At 38.4% G+C, this 19853-nt stretch overlaps 1 protein-coding gene across 11 annotated transcripts in view; it reads right to left on the bottom strand.

Moving 5' to 3' along the window:
* The window catches only part of STAU2 (staufen double-stranded RNA binding protein 2), a 360539-nt gene that overhangs the window by 203199 nt on the left and 137487 nt on the right, over positions 1-19853 (bottom strand). For all 11 annotated transcript variants that reach the window (XM_062188357.1, XM_062188348.1, XM_062188355.1 and 8 more), the window contains 4 exons: positions 18303-18462; positions 16680-16787; positions 14180-14392; positions 5911-6048 (listed from right to left, as the gene is read on the bottom strand). In XM_062188357.1, the coding sequence (XP_062044341.1) occupies positions 5911-6048; positions 14180-14392; positions 16680-16787; positions 18303-18462 (619 nt within the window). The remainder of the gene's footprint in view (positions 1-5910; positions 6049-14179; positions 14393-16679; positions 16788-18302; positions 18463-19853) is intronic.

Below are 19853 nucleotides of genomic sequence, written 5' to 3'. Positions count from 1 at the left end.
TGAGTGAACCAACCACTTTTCAGGAATTGGGGACATAAAAGGAAATGGTTAAAACAAAATACATATTTAACAAACATGAGCAAAATGCAAAGTATATGAAATTGTACTCTTCAACACAGCTTTAGTCAAGACAAACTAAATGACAATTCTTAAAGCATGTGAAACTGTGAAAAGGTATACATTATAGAATTTCTATAACAATGCTCACAAGTTGCGCACTTCAAATCTGTGAAATGTTTTTGAAATACTTCATTGCCTTTATTCTGAAACCAGAAATTACCGTATTGTGACAAGTTAGAAGTAATCTGTGGCCCTCAGTCTGAAAAGCACTTATTCAGTAGTCACAGCAGATTCTTGGAGCTAGATGAACACACGTTACCTACCATATTAACGTTTGCTAGCACCTGACCCAACAAGACAGGCTCTATGGATAAAAGGCTTGAATCCCTGACTAGAGTTGCCTCTGCTATCTGCTATTTTTTCTAGTGGTTGGTTTCTTCCCCAGTGTCACCTGCCCCTACGTTGTTGCTAGAATGCCTGTTACCGAAAAACTTGGGTCAGCTGCATCAGAAGTTTCCTGTACTGCTCTGACAGTTGAGACTTCCCAAAGAAAACAGAAGCAAAAGATTACTTGAGCAAATATAACTGCATAAAACATTTCATCTGTTTTTACATGCTATACATACCTCACTCAATCTCATCCAATTTTTCTGCTGCTTCACCACTCTCATTTATCTACCTACGACTGATATCCTTCAGCTCCAGGCTCCTACTCCTGGGCTTGGAAGCAGTAATGCTCTTCTTACCTTTGCATTCACCCTCTATCTGTATAGTCTAGATTTCCATCTGATCTACTCTTGATACATTCAAGACTTATTTCTAGAATTAATCCCAGGATAATTTTCCCATTCATTTACCTCTTTCCTCACATAAGCTTTTTTGTTGTATTATGTCCCCAACACCACCATCACTTTATTTGAAATGCAGAGACAAAGAGAGATCTTCTATCTACTAGTTCATTTCCTAAATGCCTCCAACAGCCAGGTCTAGATCAGGTGGAAGCCAAGAGCCCAGAAGTTAATCCAGGTCTCCCACATGGGTGGCAAGGACCCAAGTACTTGAGCTATCATTTGATACCTTCCCAGGATAGGCAATAATGAGAAGCTGTATTGGAAGCGGGGGAGCCAGGACTGGAACTGGCATCTTAACTGCTGTGCCAAATACCCACTGCGCACGCGAGCTTTTATAACTACAACAGTTTGTAAGTAGTTGTCCTGAAGTAATTTGTTAGTACTGAAAAGACCACACTGCTACAAGACCTTCATTCTCTGACACACACAATGGTTACTAAAAATATCACTTTGTTAATGAAGTTAAGTATATGTAAGTAAATTTCATAAATCATCTTCCTAGAAAGCTCACAAATGTTTAACTATTAAAAATAAGAACTTTACATTAAAATGTCATTTCTATTTGCAAAGAAGCTTAATTATTTTACCACACAATTTAACACCAACAGGTTTTCTCTTAAAAATTAAATCATTCACATAAATCAAATCCAATCCTCCAAAAACTAAGAAACATATGGCAGGCATTGGCCTAGTGATTAAGATACTGGTTAGACTCTGACCTCAGAATCAGCCCTTAAGGCATTCGGATGTAGCTGAAAAGCCCATGAGAGAATTTCAGGCATGGAAAGCCAAGACACTATGACAAAAAATATCCTACACGAAGGATCTCTGTGAATGAGACGCCAGTGGAAAGAAGGGGCCATCAAAGAAGGATGAACTTTTCTCTGAAGAGAGGAGAGAACTTCCACTTTGCTTATGGCCTTGTTTAAATACTGATGGAGTTTGTGGTCACAAAAGGCTTCCATAGCCTTGGCAGCTCATGGCAAAAGCCGCAGATGATCACTGACATCATAAATAAGAGTGATAATTGTTAAATTAACAACAGAAGTCACTGTGCACTTACTCCCCACATAGGACCTCCATCCTTAATGAGTTGTACTATGAGAAATAACTGCAAAACTTGTTCTCAAACAGTACTTTTTACATTGTGTATGTGTGTGTGTGTGTGTGGCAATCTTTACTTAGTATAGAGCTGGTCTTCTGTATATAAAGTTTATTAAAAATGAATCTTAAAGAAGAATGGGATGGGAGTGGGGGTGGGAAGGAGGGTATGGGGGAAAAACCAGTATATTCCTAAAGTTGTACCTATGAAAATTATATTCATTAAATTAAGAAGAAATACTGGTTAGGACATCAGGTTTAATTTCTAGCTCTGACTTCTGACTCCAGCTTCTGGCCAATGAAGGCCCTAGGAAGCAGCAGGGGACGATGGCTCAAGTGACTGAGGTCCCTGCCACCCATGTGAGAGGCCTGGATTAAATTTTGGCTCTTGGCTTGAGCCATGCCTCAACACCAGCTGTGACCCAGCCCCAGCCACTGCAGCCTTTTAGGGGAGTGAATCAGAGTATGAAAGCTTTCTATCTCTCAAAAACATAAACAAACAAACAAAAAGACACAAAAAGTTCTGAAATAGTATTTAACAAATTTAATTCATTATCTTTTACTGAAACATTTAAAATTGATGAAATTTAATTGATGTATTTTCTAAACAATCTGGAGAACTTAAAGGTAGAAAAGTAGTATTATATCATAAATAATCATACAGAATGCTGATATACAATTTAGTCATAATTTTCTGTTTGAAAAATCAAAATACTTCTCTCCAATAAAATGAAAAGCTTTAAGAAATTTGATTTGGAACTAACTTCCCAAATAATGTCATCAGATTTTCTTTTGTTTATCTAGTATATCAACAGAAATCACTGCATCTGTTTTATAGCATACAAAGTTTCTTTTTTGATGATTGATAACAATGAGCATGTTATCTCTAGATATTTGACTTCCACATTCAATTATAATAAATAATAACATTGCTTAAGTAGTTTACAAAAGCCTTTACTTTGATAAAGTTGCTGTAATACTGTAATGAAGCCACTGGGGCTTCCAGAAAGGGAAAAAACAATATGAATTCAGTGTGAAAACATTTAAAAGCACAGCCAAATGTCCCTATTTAACTAGAATGTTTATGAATACCCATAACATTGAAGCTGGCCTAAGATACTCTAAATTCCTCTTTCAAAAGGAGCACTCAAAATACTCCATAGAAAAGAGATTGTTTAACTAAAGGCCAAATCCCATTTATATTCCTAATATATGTATAAAATTTCAATGATTTTTTTTTTTAATTTAAGCTTGAGGTTCAAAGAAAACTTCCTAGAATTCTTGTTAGGATGTAAGATAGCAAATGGTAACTACATTCTCCCAAGTGAAAATACTAGAACGCTGTTCTGGGTCCAGATAACATCTAGACAATGACATGTTTACTGACCATAGAAGAATTCTTCCTCTTTTGTTATCTGGGTTCCCAGCAGTAGTTTATCTGTGATTACAACATAAGTTGACATCTCCAACAAAAGCCAAAAATACAAGCTGTAACTTTGGAGGTAGATAACAAATATACATTAAGTATTTATTAAAGCTCTGTTATGGGGCTGGCACTGTGGCGCAGTGGGTTAAAGAGCTGGCCTGAAGCACCGGCATCCCATATGGGTGCCGGTTCTAGTCCTGGCTGCTGCTCCTCTTCTGATCCAGCTCTCTGCTGTGGCCTGGGATAGCAGTGGAAGATGGCCCAAGTCCTTGGGCCCCTGTACCTGCGTGGGAGACCTGAAAGAAGTTCCTGGCTCCTGGCTTCAGATCGGCACAGTTCCGGCCACTGCAGCCAACTGGGGAATGAGCCAGCAGATGGAAGACCTCTCTCTCTGTCTCTACCTCTCTCTGTAACTCTGTCTTTCAAATAAATAAAATAAATCTTTTAAAAAAAAAAAAAAAGCTCTATTATTTACAAACCACTGTGTTGAGTATCGTGAGATAAAGATATCTGGAGACTATAAATTAGAAGAAAAGGCAAAACTTAGCTATGCATGAAAAGTTATATATATGAGGTACCATATATGTAAACCAAAATGTCTGCCACATGATCTGCACTTAAGAAATACCTGTTGATTTTACCTGAACTCAATGAGAAGTGAGGTCCTTAGGTGGGTTGGACTACAAAAAGTTGATCTGACAAACCAATTATTTTAAAAACCAATTTGAGGACCATAATGAGGTTTTAAAAACAGACTAGATGATTGGCCAGCGCCGTGGCTCAATAGGCTAATCCTCTGCCTTGCGGCGCCAGCACACTGGGTTCTAGTCCCAGTCGGGGCACCGGATTCTGTCCCGGTTGCCCCTCTTCCAGGCCAGCTCTCTGCTGTGGCCGGGGAGTGCAGTGGAGGATGGCCCAAGTCCTTGGGCCCTGCACCCGCATGGGAGACCAGGAGAAGCACCTGGCTCCTGCCATCGGATCAGTGCGGTGCACCGGCCGCAGCGCACCGGCTGCAGTGGCCATTGGAGGGTGAACCAACGGTAAAGGAAGACCTTTCTCTCTGTCTCTCTCTCTCACTGTCCACTCTGCCTGTCAAAAATTAAAAAAAAAAAAAAAAAAACCCAACAACAAAAACAGACTAGATGTTAGATGATTCTAATGAATCATATCTACTGTGAGAAAAACTCACGTTTTTAAAAGAGATACACACTAAGTAAGCAAGGTTGAAATGACATGTAGTTAGAAATTAGCTTTGCAGTACCTCAAGAGAAAAAGGAAGAGAGGGAGGATAGAAAAATCAGTAGGTAGATCAAATGTGGCAAAAACCTCAGTAATTATTGGGTTTGAGTTGTGGACATACTGGGGGTCCATTATACTATTCTTTTCCTACCTGTGAATATGTTTGGCATTTTCATAATAAAAAATTAAAACAAAGGTTTCTTCAGCACTGCAGTTTAAATTGGCAAATGAAGATGACAAGGAGGATTAGAAGAAGAGAGCATGTTAGGCATTCTACCTCATTCTCAGTCCACACCCATCTGCTAATACACTCACAACCATTCTTGTGACACAATGCACCAGTAACATCCCTTAGCAATTCTGAGTCCTTCATCCCCCACCATGGTTAGCTACCCAGCTTGTTCTCTTTTTCTAAGTTTCCTGATAGCCTACAACTCATGCTGTTGGCCCTGCTCCATCTACTATATCCATGCTTCTAAATTTTGCTTGTATTTCCATTTGTCTCCAATTCTTAGTAGTTAACAGAGGCTGTGGCTAGAAAATGTAACACAAAAAGCCAACAGATAGGTATGAAATGATAAACTCTGGGGTAAATAACCTGTGTGAACTTACAGAAAACCCAAAAACCTCCAAAAACCCACTTTGTCTATTCTAACACGTCCTTGACACTAGAATGTTTCCACAGAGTTGATAGGAGGTGGGCCTGGAGGGAATGAATGCTTTCAAGTGTAGACACAGTTTTACTTTCTGCTTTCAGTCCAAGTTTGTCTTCCCCCTATATCGCTATTCCAACCTGGGGATTTCTTTTTTTTTAACTTTTTATTAGTTTTTAGCAGATTCAATGTGATTTGTAGATACAATTCTAAGAATATAATGATATTTCCTCCCTCCTTTTGTCCCTCTTCCTTCTCTCCCTCCCACTCTCCTTCCTTCTCTATTTTTTTAGTTTTTGAGAAAATATATCTTAAATTTACATTACAATGAAAAGGCTTAATACTTCACCAAACAATAAGTTTAACAAGTAAAGTAAAAAGACCAAGTTTAGTGGGAATATAGACAACAGCTATAAACAATGATTGAATGGAAAAATGACCATTTCACCCATATACAGTAAATTTTAAAGTAATCACAGATCATTAAAACTATAGTAAGTATACATGTCTTAACCACTGGTTTGAAAATTTCTAAATCTTCAATAGTTTTCTAAAATTCTAATCTGAAGGTTAGAAATACCTGCATCACAAATTCCCGACGTCGAGGCATTCCCCTTTCTGAAAGCAAAACATAATCTGGCTCCTTTTCCTTTTTGGCCTGTTGGATCTGAGCCAGGCGGCTAATGGGGTTCATTCCTTGACCATATTCTGGTCCAGCCTAAAAAATAATTTAAGAAACAGTCTCAAAATATGCTTATAAAACTTGTTCTTATGTTCTTTAAAAAAAAAAAAAAAAACTAGTGGTTTGCCCCACCACCCCAATATCTCAAAATTACGACTGAATAAGATAAAGTCAGAGTGATTTATAAAGATTTAGGGACAAAAGTCATAAAATATATCTGTAACTAAGACTCCTATGGAGTTTGAGGCTCAGGGGTATTACTGGTAAGTTGGGTCAAGTACGCTTCTAAAAATTAAGTAGTCCTCAGTATAACATAGTTGCTTCAAAGGCTTCTGCACTTCAAAAAATACCAAATAGAACATAAGAAGAAAGCTATGACTTAGGAGATATCTACGACACATATAACTAAAAAGATATATATCCAGTATCTAAAATATACATATTTTTAAACTCCTAAAAAAAAGTATTAAGAAGACAATCTAAAAGGAAAATGCACAAAAGAGATGAAAAGATATTTTACAGAAAGAAACATGAACATATAATCCACCTCATTAGGATTCAGGAAATGCATGTTAAACCACAGAGATACTATTTCACACGAACCAATTTAGCAAAAATTTAAGTCTAACAGCCCCAACTGCTAAGAATGGGGAAAAAAAACAGGAATTCTTATATAAAACCAACTGTGGTATAAATTGGAAAACAATTTGTTAATGTCTAGTAAGGCCTAAAATGGTACATTTTATCACCCAGTAGCCTATTCCTAGGCACATAAACACCCTAGAAAAATGTTGCCAAGGGGTGAGCGTAGTGGCACAGCAAGTAAAGTTGCCTCTTACAACACCAACATTTCATATGGGAGCATTGCTTTGAGTCCTGATTGCTCTGGTTTCACTTCCAAACCAGTTTCCTGCTAATATGCCTAGGAAGGCACAGAAGATGGCCCAAGTACTTGGGTCCTTACAACCATCTAGGACTAGGATGGAGTTCCTGGTTCCTGGCTTTGGCCTGGCCCTTCCCTAGCTATTGTACCCATCTGGGAAGTGAACCAGTAAACAGAAGATATCTCTTCCCCCACCTCCACTCCCTTCTTCTTCCTCTCATCCCTCTGTCCCTCCCTCTCTCACTCTGCATTTCAAATACATAAATAAATTCCTTTCTAAAAAAGAAAAGTGTTACTCATGTATGGTAGGCTCAAATGTACAGAAATATCCATTGCTGCATTCATTGAAATAGAAAAAAGAACTAGAAATAACTTAAGTGATCACTGATAAAAGAACAGATCACAGTATATTTGCACAATGAAATGGTATAAGCAGTAAAAAAGAATGAAGTATCGCTACATGCATGAAAATGAAAGAATTTCAGAAAAATAATGATAAGTAAAAAAAAAAAAAGAAGCAAGCACAGAATAACACATATAGTATTATATAATTTATATAAAGCCCACTAAAACTATAAAACACTGATGAGATTAAACAAGATCTAATAGAGGCACATGATGTTCATGGACCAGAAGATTAAATATAGTTAAGATGGGTTTATAAATGTATGCATATTATCAAAAATAGTATACTTTAAATATGTACTGTTTAATACCTCAACAAAGCTCTTTTAAAAATATAATCAGCTAATGTATTTTTGAAAAACAAACAGGATGAAGATGGCACTGTAGCACAATGGGTAAGCTGCTGCCTGCAATCTGGCATACCATATGGGTACCAGTTCAAGTCCTGGCCATTCCACTTCCAATCTCTGCTAATCCACCTGGGAAAGTAGCGGAAGATGCTTTCCTGGGCCCCTGCACCCACTGCACCCACATGAGAGACCTGAAAGAAGCTCCTGGCTCCTAGTGTCAGCCTGGCCCAGCCCCAGTCGTTGTGGCCATTTGGGGGTGAGCCAGTAAATGGAAGATTTCTCTGTCTCTCCTTCTCTCCCTCTGAAATTCTACCTTTCAAATAAATAATCTTAAAAAAAAAAAAAAAGAAAAAGAAAAACAAGACTAAGGTAGGAAATGGTGACACAAAACTAATGAGAGTGGCTGCCTGTGGGAGAAAGCATGAGGATGCGACTGAAAAGAGGCTTACGGAGAGCTTCAACCTCATTGAAAAATGTTCTGCACTTGAGTTGGGCAGCAGCTCTTACTTACCATTTAATTAGTATGCTTGTCAATTCATATACAAGTTTATAAATATAAATGTTATGCATGCATTACTATTTAAACACAAAAACCCTTTGTAAATCAAGTACTCTGCATGTGAACTAATTTTCTTCATATATTTTTCCTAGAAATGAAGGTTTGTATGTAGTCTGTAGCCAAAACTTTCCTTTAACCTGTGAAAATTTATTCTTATGCAGCTAGTAATTTAAGGGTAATCACTATGCTACAGACTATACATTACAATGAACTTACATAAGAATTAGCTTTCCCCTGTAATCACTGGTAATCAGAGTCAGTACTGACAACATCTACTTAGGTGCCACAGGTACAGTCTCCAAGTCAGACCCTTCAAGGTCTTTTTAACTATGTTTAGGAATTTGGGCTTTTTTCAAAGAGCACCATTTAACTATTAAAAACAGAGGCACAGGCAGACAAGTGTCTGCAAAATATTATACTTTTTAAAAGATAATTTGTCAAGAGTATTTGTAGGGAGGCCAATTAAAACTTTACTGTAGCTGTTGAGACAAGAGACGATTTTGAGCTGCACTAAGACAATGGCAGAAGGAATGGAAAGAAAGGACATAACTGAGGAAATATTTAGGCAACGGAACCAAAAAGACTTAATGATTTATGGGATCTCAGGGGTAGGAGAGAAGTGAAAAATGACTCCCAGCTTTTTGTGTCAGCAGATGGATGGTGGTGCCAGTCACTTCCACTAAGTTAAGGAATGCAGAAAGAAAAAGGGGTTTAAAAGGGAACATGATGAGTTTTGGACAGAGTCTGACATGCCTGTGAAATATTACGTGAAGATGTCTAATAGGCAGTGGACAGCATAAGAGACTACTGAACCCCTAGAAGAAGAGAAGCCTAGTGAAAGACCAAGAGGAAGAAGACCAAGAATTTCACTACCACAGTGGTTTGGTAGGGGGAGACAACACAGCAGAGGAGATCTTTAGCTTTTAATAAAATACTGGTTTCTACTTCAATTTATATGACCCACAATAAAAATAAGTCATCCAGAGAGTGAAGAAGGAACAATGAGAAATAAATAGCAATGATAATTAGTAAGTCTAAGAGCCCAGTGAAAAGATAAAGACAAGCTTTCAGTCTGGCTCCAGAAGGAGTACGCCTTGTACATGAAGATGTTCAAATAAATATGTATTTCCAATGGTATGTTGTCATCATTCCTGTTTAATTTGACTCTCTCATAAGAATGTCTGTAATTTCCAGAGAAATTGTTGTTGGCATGGATTCCAATGACAAAGAATCAGATGCATAAATCCAATCAAATAAAGAAACCAAGTCATTTTTATTATTCTCAGAATTCCATCATTTTAACTACTTGCTACCTTGACAATTAAGTTATTCCTTGGACTTCAAGTCTTAGATTACCAAACTACAAACTGGTAAGCATTGTCTGGTAATAGCTGAGAACCAGAAATTTTATCTATAACACTGAAAGACTTCTTTGAAGTCTTATCTTATAGAAGAAAACTACATTTAAAATAAAAAGACAATAAAGGATATAAACCCAAAGATACTATCAGGGCAGTCGTACAAGTTCACAGGGTAACACTACAGGGTAAATCTCAAACTCTGAAAGAGGTTCACGAATAACCAGTTTCAACTGAGAACTGTAGTCAGGCTTGACAGGATCCAAAATATATCTTTAGGGGGCCAGTGCTGTGGCGTAATGGGTAAAGTTGCCACCTGCAGTGCAGCATCCCATATGGGTGCCGGCTCGAGTCCCGGCTGCTCCACTTCCAATCCAGCTCTCTGCTATGGCCTGGGAAAGCAGTAGAAGATAGCTTAAGTCCTTGGACCCCTGCACCTGTGTGGGAAACCTGGAGGAAGCTCTTGGCTCCTGGCTTCAGATCAGCACAGCTCCAGTCATTGTGGCCATCTTGGGAGTGAACTTGCAGATGGAAGATCTCTCTCTCCCTGCCTCTGCCTCTCTGAAACTCTGCCTTAAAACAAATAAATAAATCTTTTAAAAATATATATCGTTAAATAGAGAGGGCCTCATCTGTAAGATGGGGATAACAGCTCCATCACAGAGTGATCAAGAGGGTCACATGAGACAAACTATTATTAGTTTAAATAAAACCAAGGCAAATCATTGAATAGTTTCTCTTTTTCTACTGAATATAAGGAACTGAAGGCCACAAATGTGTAAGTCATACAAGGAAGTGAGGAAAATGCTCAAAATCAAGATACTTTTCCATGCTGATCCATTTATTGACACATTATAAGCATGATCATCACACTTAAAATTCATCTACATTCCATTTCATTATATGCATGTTGCTTTCTCAAAAGAATCACATTTCAGAGGACATCGATAGGCTGATTTTACATAATGCCAAGGGTGATGGACGTGAGGACAAAATGCAAGGAAAGTGGGGGAGGAGCATGGTTAGTTTCCCTCAAGAGGCCAATTTTAAGCTGAAATCAGAGTGCTGGATGGGAAGGAAGTTGTGGAACAAGATGCTTATAGTCTGTAAATAGTAGCCAATAACCCAGAATTCAAAATGTGTCTCTTGTTCCCCACTTCCAGGAAATACTACTTAAACAATAATGTGCTCCTAACAGCTATACTTAAAACAAAAGTCAGATTTTCATCCCACTACAGAAACGCAGATTGTCTCCAGCGTGATAACTTATTATTTTTAATTCATTAAGATTAGACTTAGCTTAAAAGAGCAGAGGGAAGTTATAGATTTATAGTTAGCTACAGATTTTATACATTAAAAAATGTAAGTAAATAAAGCATGGACACATTCATCTACATATGAAATGTGACAGAATTAGATAGAAAATATCAATACTCAATATTTAGTGAGTACTTACTATTTCCATTATTACTACTAATAATTAGTAATAATTACTAATGTATTCTGGGCATTTTTAAACTCAGACTTAAAACAATCTTATGAAGCAAGAACAATGATTATTCTCACTTTATAAGTGAAGAAATGAAGGATTACGGAAGTTAAGTAACCTCTTCAGGTTCACAATCAAATTGGACTCCAAAGGCCATGCTCTTCACGCTCAGTCCTACTCCCTGCTGTGTGGTTAGAGCTCATAAATGAAAGCCAGGCCTCTGCAGCATCACGACGATGCGTGTGTGGTGAGTGGATCTACTCGGCATTTACTTTTTTTTTTTTTTTTTTTTTTGACAGAGAGAAAGGTCTTCCTTTACCATTGGTTCACCCTCCAATGGCCGCTGCGGCCGGCGCACCATGCTGATCCGAAGCCGGGAGCCAGGTGTCTCTCCTGGTCTCCCATGCAGGTGCAGGGCCCAAGGACTTGGGCCATCCTCCACTGCACTCCCGGGCCACAGCAGAGAGCTGGACTGGAAGAGGGGCAACTGGGACAGAATCCAGAGCCCCAACCGGGACTAGAACCCAGTGTGCCGGTGCTGCAAGGCGGAGGATTAGCCTATTGAGCCGCGGCTCCGGCCTTGGCATTTACTTTTAGTCTACCTTTCCTATGTCTGTAGTTCTTACATATGATGTAGAATGCTGTATCAGGGAACACTAAACACACATTTTCTTCAAAATGAAGTAATATCAGTATTCATTTATAAAAAAAAAAGTTTCTTATGTATTTATTTGTATATCTATGTATGTATGTATGTATGTGTTTTTAAATAAAGCAAACCTCCACCAGACCACTGCACGATCTAAACAAAAGAAAAGTCAGCAAAGATGAAATACATTTCTTATCGTTGATCCTTGATTTGCAGAGCCTGATCAGAAGTCTGCTGAGTAAGTAAGGCTGGCAGACAACTGAAACGCTGACAACTTGAGGCTTTCTCTGGAAAGACAGAGCTCTAGCTCCATGCAGATTGAGTACTCATGGGCACTGTGCTGCACTACACGCTGACTCAGCTCATTCCTCTGACTTTTGTCTTTTTTTTTTTTCCTTTTAATTTAAATAAAATCTGATCCAATAAAACAAATAGACACAACATCTTGAAAAGCTGTGTGCTCTGTATTCTTCTTTGGCAAGGTATATGCACATGAATGAATAGAAATAAAATAATAACCATCTACCTCATAGTGGATGCTATGAGGATTAACTGTAATACAGCAAGCAAAGCACGGGGCCTGCCTGGCACAGATAGTGCTGCTGCTGCTGTCACTGCTGTTACAATGACTCAGTGACGGCTCTGCATCTTGTTACCATTTCATGATACTGTGAGAAGTTACTGTAAAGCAGTGGTCTGAGCAGAAAGGACATGGGATGAGAGACCAGAGTTCAGTTTGTTCCACTACAGCTGAATAAAAGTTAGCAAATTTTCTCAACCTGTTTTGTAAAAATTTTTAAAACAGGAGATAACATTATCCACCTTACAGGTCATGATGAGGATTATATTACAAGTAACACCAACAGAAAATCACTTTTTAAATTTTAAAAAGTTCTGAAAGTTTCTGAGATAATTATTTTGATGAACATACAGGTACAACAGGGGCCGGCGCCGCGGCTCAATAGGCTAATCCTCCGCCTTGCGGCACCGGCACACCAGGTTCTAGTCCCGGTTGGGGCGCCGGATTCTGTCCCGGTTGCCCCTCTTCCAGTCCAGCTCTCTGCTGTGGCCCGGGAGTGCAGTGGAGGATGGCCCAAGTCCTTGGGCCCTGCACCCCATGGGAGACCAGGAGAAGCACCTGGCTCCTGCCTTCGGATCAGCACGCCGGCCGCGGTGGCCATTGGAGGGTGAACCAATGGCAAAGGAAGACCTTTCTCTCAGTCTCTCTCTCTCACTGTCCACTCTGCCTGTCAAAACAAACAAACAAACAAACAGGGGCTGGCACTGTTGCACAGCGGGTTAACGCCCTAGCCTGAAATGTCAGCATCCCATATGGGCGCCAGTTTGAGATCTGGCTGCTCCACTTCCAATCCAGCTCTCTGCTATGGCCTGGGAAAGCAGTACAAGATGGCCCAAGTCCTGGGCCCCGGCATCCGCATGGGAGACCTGGAAGAAGCTCCTGGCTCTTGGCTTCAGATCGGTGCAGCTCTGGCAGTTATGGCCAACTGGGGAGCAAATCAGAGGATAGAATACCTCTCTCCTGTCCAAGTACTAACCAGGCCCGACCCTGCTTAGCTTCCAAGATCAGATGAGATCGGGCGCGTTCAGGGTGGTATGGCCGTAGACTGGAAGACCTCTCTCTCTCTGCCTCTCCTCTCTCTGTGAAACTCTGACCTTCAAGTAAGTAAGTAAGTAAATAAATAAATAAAGAGAAGGAGAAGGAGAGGGAGAGGGAAAGGGAGAGGGATAGGGAGAGGGAGAGGCAGAGGGAGAGGGAGAGAGGGAGAGGAAGGGAGAGAAAGAGAGGAGAGAGAGAGAGAGGAAGGAAGGAAGGAAGGAAGGAAGGAAGGAAGGAAGGAAGGAAGGAAGGAAACAGTGAATTACAGGGCTGTTTAAAGCTAATTGGACCTGAGCTCAGATTTAAATCTTGGACACTGTGAAAAAATAAATAAATAAATAAATAAATAAATAAAGCAAATCAAAATTGTCATTAACTTATAGTCACATGTCCTGCCTTGATGACAGGATTGTATCTAATTTACAAGTGCAAGGACTTGCCTTAAGGAACACTTTTTTATCCACAGCTATGATAACACAGTGATGTATCACTAATCAACCAAGGTATGTCCTAAGAAACATCAGCAGGCGATTCTCCTTATGGTGCATACAGTATATTTCCACAAACCCAGATAATACAGCTGGCTGCACACCTAGGATTGAAGCTACCACATGGACCTAGGTACAACATATCACTGTCCTGGACACTTTAGGTAACTGTGTAACAGTAAGTAAAAGATAGAAGTAAAAATACACACAAAAAGTACAATAAAAATACGAGCCGATGGGCATTTTTCTGCTCCATTATAATCTAATAGGACCACCATCATATATGTGGTCAGTCACTGACTAAAACATCATTATGAGGTGCATGATGGCACTTCATGGTAAACTGACCAACTTTTACAAGTACTTACCTTCACTATTGTTTTAGGGCGTTTTTTAAAAAATAATTTTGGCTTTTCCACTACAGGAAGAGGTGGAAGTTTTTTAAGCTCCTGTAGGACAGTGGTTGCAGCACGCTTCTTGGAGAGTTTTTTGCTATTTCCCTCTCCTTCTGCAGAGAACTCTCCCACCGACACTCGTGTAACAAAGCTTTTCATATGTGGTGGCCCACTTTCTTTAATAACCTATTAAATGCAAGTGAAATATTAAATAACACACAAGCACTGAGATGTGTTCTCATACTCTATTTTTGATATTCACATCCACATAAAATGATATTAAGAATTATGCCAAAATTACAATATCTCTTTTAAAAAGCTAGTATGAAGGTACTCTACCTGGACAACTCATTTCTGACACTTCTGATGCTTAATGAATTGAAGTTGAAAGAAATCTAACCAAACACATTCAATTCATAACCACAATTGTTTTTATGATTTTAAAATAGACAATTCTAGTTATGGTTTCCTTATGTTTTATAGAATATAAAATTAAGAACAAAAATACTGTATTAGCTACCATACTACATAAGCCATCTTGAATGACAATTTATATATCATTGTGTACATAAACAATTTTCTCCTATGTAACAGTAAAACTCAGAGACAAGGACTCTGTAGTTACAACTCATAAAACTGTCTATGGAAGTCTCACAAAGGCAGCTGACAGATAAAAATAAAGTTTGATACAGACCTCAAAGGCTGTTTTACTGAAAGAGATCTTTACACTTGTGACACAGTCTTAAAAAGGAGGCTGATACACCATAAAAATAACTAGCTTTCTGGAGTACTGAATTATGAATCCATCAGCTTTGAATGCTCTTAAACACTGCTTCCCGCATTCTTTTAAACTACGCCAGTGTTTGGAGAAAAGACGCCTTCCAAAACCTGACTACAAAGACGTTAGCCTCCTTTAGAAGTCTGATCTGTAAAACAGAGCTATTTCACCTTAACAGTATATTGAAATCCTGTCTTCTAATGTTGAGTACTAATTAGGAAAAGAAATGAAACAGCACAGTTTCTTGATAACATTATTAGGAATAAAGAATTCATCATAAGCATTCTTCCCAAGTGATTTAGGTTTCCTGCTTTAAACACCAAAGCTGTTTATTTTAACTACTATGATGGACATCCTCCTTAATTAGAAAAACATCTATATTTTACCAACAATAGAGAATGCTCTATCCTTAACCTTTTACTGCGCACATTAGATCATATCGTGTATATTAAATATTCTGTACTAAGACCCATTAAAGTCCCCTAGGACTTCTACGACTTGCCATACTGTCTGTACCTATTCATTGTAGCCATTTTCCACAATTTTTGGGTTTATACAGCATCTTTTGATAGGTTTTCTACCTTTTCCCAATCATTTCTTTCTGGGACCAACAGGCTTTAAAGAACAACTCTTACTGCCTTCCTCATTTTGCTCCTTTCAGTCTGTGACGGGTTAAAATTTAGTAACTTGTCAGACCCCTATCCAAGAAGGAGAGCATACAGTCTCTCATTCCAGGTCAGATGATCCTGCCAATGAGACAGATGTGGGAAATTTCTAGTAGGTAAGTGTCACACAATTTGAAGAAGAAGTTTCCTGAAGGATAAAAACTTAGCTGATTTCTGTCTACTTTCTAGATAAGAGTCGTGAAATTAGTGACTTCTTAACAAGGGAGACATTCAGGGTCACAGTTGTGAAATAGTGGGTAAATCCACCATCTGTGATGCAAGGACCCCATATGGTGCCAATTCAAGTGCTGACTGCTCCACTTCTGATCCAGCTCCCTGCTAATGAGCCTGGAAAAGCAGCAGAGGATAGCCCAAGGACCTGGGCCCTTACACTAATGTCAAAGACTGGAAAAAGCTCCTAGACCCTGGCTTCAGTCTAGTCACTGAGGCCATTTGGGGAGTAAATCAATGGATTACATACCTCTCTCTCAAGTAAATCTTTACTTAATTAGTTAATTTAAAAGTTGTCTTTAAAGTTTCATACAATTTTATAAACATATGTCTCAATTTCTCCAGTTATAGGGAGGTGCTTCATTATCTCTCAGTGACTGGTTAGTTAAGATTAAAGTTAAGTATATTTTAGCCTTCAGCCAACTAAAAGAAATTGGATATTAGCATGTATGTTACTAAATATTAATCTGAATATTTTTAATTTGATCCCCTTTTAAACATCAAACCCTACAGGGTACTACAAATTATCTTAAACCAGAAAATAACTTTCAGGATAAAAACTGAAATATCATGTATACAAATATCTTAATATAGAAAAGACAAAAGAGATCAGCAGAAGTCCATGATGTTACCATCACTTCTACTTTCCCTAGCACCTGTACAATTTCACGACAGTGGGATTGTATATAAAGAAGCACATGAACTCTAGCAGAGCTCTAGCATACTAGTTAATGTTGCTGTCTTACTGAAAATAACCAGAGCAGGGAGTAAAACTGGAAGGTCTCTAGTGAGCACGTACCTCAAAACTGACGGGCATATTTCGCTTCAGAGCAATTTCAAACACTAAGCTGATCTCAGATTTATTTGCGTCTTTGTCATCATCCACTTCTTTTCCAGATTCGCCATTCTACATCATAAAAAAAATAGAGTAACACTGAGTCTTGATTCTCCAACAAACTTCACATAATCAAGATTATTACTTCACGTCCATAATCAAGACAGCCTATCTAAAATACAGTAAGAAACAGCAAAGCTTAGACTGTATCTAATGGATTCCTGTGGAACCACAGTACACCTAGGGCTTTGCTGACAAAAAGTCTGTTACTTGGTTTTTAGTTTTTTTCCTTGAAGGAGAAGCATTTAATGCTCTTTAGCAATCTTTTATTCAGTCACATACTACTCTGAGTTTACCTTACATCCGTAGACCCTGTTCTATTTTAGAGATCCCCACCCTCCTGCCCACACACAATTTCCCCACTCATATTATATCCTCATTGATGAAAATTAAGTTCTAGAAAGAGCACAGGACCCAAACCAGGATGTTGGAGCTCTGTGTCCACACTGGTACTAACTCATTTATTCATTTATGTATTAACACATATCTCTAGAGGACCTCACATATACTAAACATAGTCTAAGTATTAGAGATAAAGGGACAGTATTCCTGCTGTCAAGAAGCTTATTATACAGTGGGGAAACATACAAAGAGTTAAAATGAAAATATATAAAGCAGAAAAAAAACACCAAAGTTTTCCATTAAAATAAATCTCAAAGCAGGAAGACCAATGGGTTTGGAGAAAGGAGAATTATAAACGTTGAATTGTAGAGTTTGAAATAACTAAGTGGATAAGAAGGTGACTATACCACCAGACCTGCCTGAACTGGTGATGCTATTTTGAAGGCTATGTAGAAAGCAGCTGAAGCCATGAGAATGGGTAAGATTACTCAAGAGGATCTGCAATATCCTCCTTTGTAAAACAAAGTGGATTCATCTCTTTAAATCCCTTAATTATAGATTAACAGAATGTTATCTATGCTCAAAAAAGGTGGTATTAAATGCAACACACAGGGGCAAACACATTTGATGTGGTGGCCTGTTTCAAGTTCTGGCTCTGCTCCCAATTCCAGCATCCTGGAATGTATACCCTGGGGCAGGAGATGATGGTTGGGTCCCTGCCACCCACCTAGGAGACTCAAATTGAGTTTCTGGCTGCTAGCTTCAGCCTGGCTGAGTCCTATCTGTTGTAGGCATTTGGAGAATGAACCAGAGGATAGAAGATCTCTGTTTGTTTGTCTGTCTCTCTCTACCACTCTCTAGGTCTCAGCCTTTCAAAAAACATTTTAATGCAACACAAACGAATGTTATTTCTGATTCTTATACATATCCCAAAATGAGTTTCTGGGAAGTGAACTCCAGAGGTGAACCAAAGTTCTCAAACATAAAGTCATCCTGGCAGTAACACATGAACCTAGTATGGGAGACAGGAAGTCTGAGAAGAAATTCTCAGCAGATCATCACTCTAGTATTCTTCCCTAGTAGAACAGATTACCTCTTTTATTTATTAAGTGCATTTATCTGTCTTCCCAATAATCTCACTGGGGAAGTATGTAAAAGAGACTGCCTCATGAAGCACTACCACACCTGAGGTGATTTTTCTGGAATAGGTTCGTTCTGCAGTGCTTGGAGGGCTTTCATTGCAGCATTGTGTCTAGCAGCTTGTCGAGTCTTTCCTTCACCAAAAAATTCATTATTTCCTACAGTCAGCTGAACATAGAAAATCTTGGGCATTGGGCAATGATACCTAAAATAAGAAACAAAAACATGAAAGTTCAATAAAACTACAATATTTGTTTCATTTCAAATGACACCAACTATATAATGTTCCATACCTTTATTAACCCTAATACAGTTTTAATTTCATCAACATATTTATAAAAGATAAAATGTGAGTCAATAAATTTATAGATAATAGTATATATCAATCTATGAAAAGTATATATAGAAGACAAAATTAAACAAAAATTGAACCAGTACCATCAAATTACTAGAGAACATTAGAGAAACTCTGCAAGACATTGGCATAGGCAAAGATTTCTTGCAAAAGACCCCAGAAGCACAGGCAATCAAAGCCAAAATTGACAAATGGGATTACCTCAAGCTGAGGAGCTTCTGTGCTACAAAAGAAACACTCAGCAAAGTAAAGAGGCAACAGACAGAATGGGAGAAAGTATTTGCAAACTACACAACTGATAAAGGGTTAACATCCAGAGCTATAAGAGCTCAAGAAATTCAACAACAAAACAAACAATCCAGTTAAGCAATGAGCAAAGGACCTGCACAGGCATTTTTCAAGAAAGGAAATTCAAATGGCCAACAGATACTTGAAAAAATCCTCAGGATCTCTAACCATCAGGGAAATACAAAACAAAACCACAATGAAGTTTCACCTCACTCCAGTTAGAATGGCTTTCATACAGAAATCAAAAAACAACACATGCTGGTGAGGATGTAGGGAAAAGGATACCCTAATCCACTGTTAGTGGGAATGTAGATTGGTACAGCCACTGTGGAAGAGAGTATGGAGAAACCTCAGAAATCTGAATATAGGCCTGTCATATAAATCAGTCATCCCACTACTGGGAATTTACCCAAACCAAAAGAAATCAGCATATGAAAGTGTTATCTGTACCCCCATGTTCATTACAGCACAATTCACAATAGCTCAGATATAGAATCAACCCAGATGTCCATCAACTGTTGACTGGAAAAACAAATTACGGCATTTATACAGGACGAAGTACTATTCAGCTGTAAAAAACAAAAAAGAAAAGAAAAAGAAATCCAGTCATTTGCCAAATGGATGCAACAGGAAACCATTATACTTAGTATAATAAGCCAGTCCCAAAAGAAAAAAAAAACAGATAGCACATGTTTTCCCTGATCCAAGGTAACTAACAGAGTACCTAAAATGTAATGTATTGGAGTAAAATGGACATTTTGAGATGCAATAGTTGTTTACAGCCCCTGTCTCTTCTGTTGAAGAACAGTGTTGTTGTTTTTTCTTCATACTATTTGTTGAACACTTTTACTTAGTGTAGGGTTAACTTTTTAATCATTAAGTAAACTGAAAGTAATCTTTTATAAAAATTAAGAGTGGGAATGGGAGAGGGAGGAGGAAGAAAAGTTGGAGCG

Source organism: Lepus europaeus, chromosome 4 (genome assembly GCF_033115175.1).
Source record: "Lepus europaeus isolate LE1 chromosome 4, mLepTim1.pri, whole genome shotgun sequence".
Lineage (NCBI taxonomy): Eukaryota > Metazoa > Chordata > Mammalia > Lagomorpha > Leporidae > Lepus > Lepus europaeus.
This window is presented reverse-complemented; position numbering and strand designations above follow the sequence as displayed.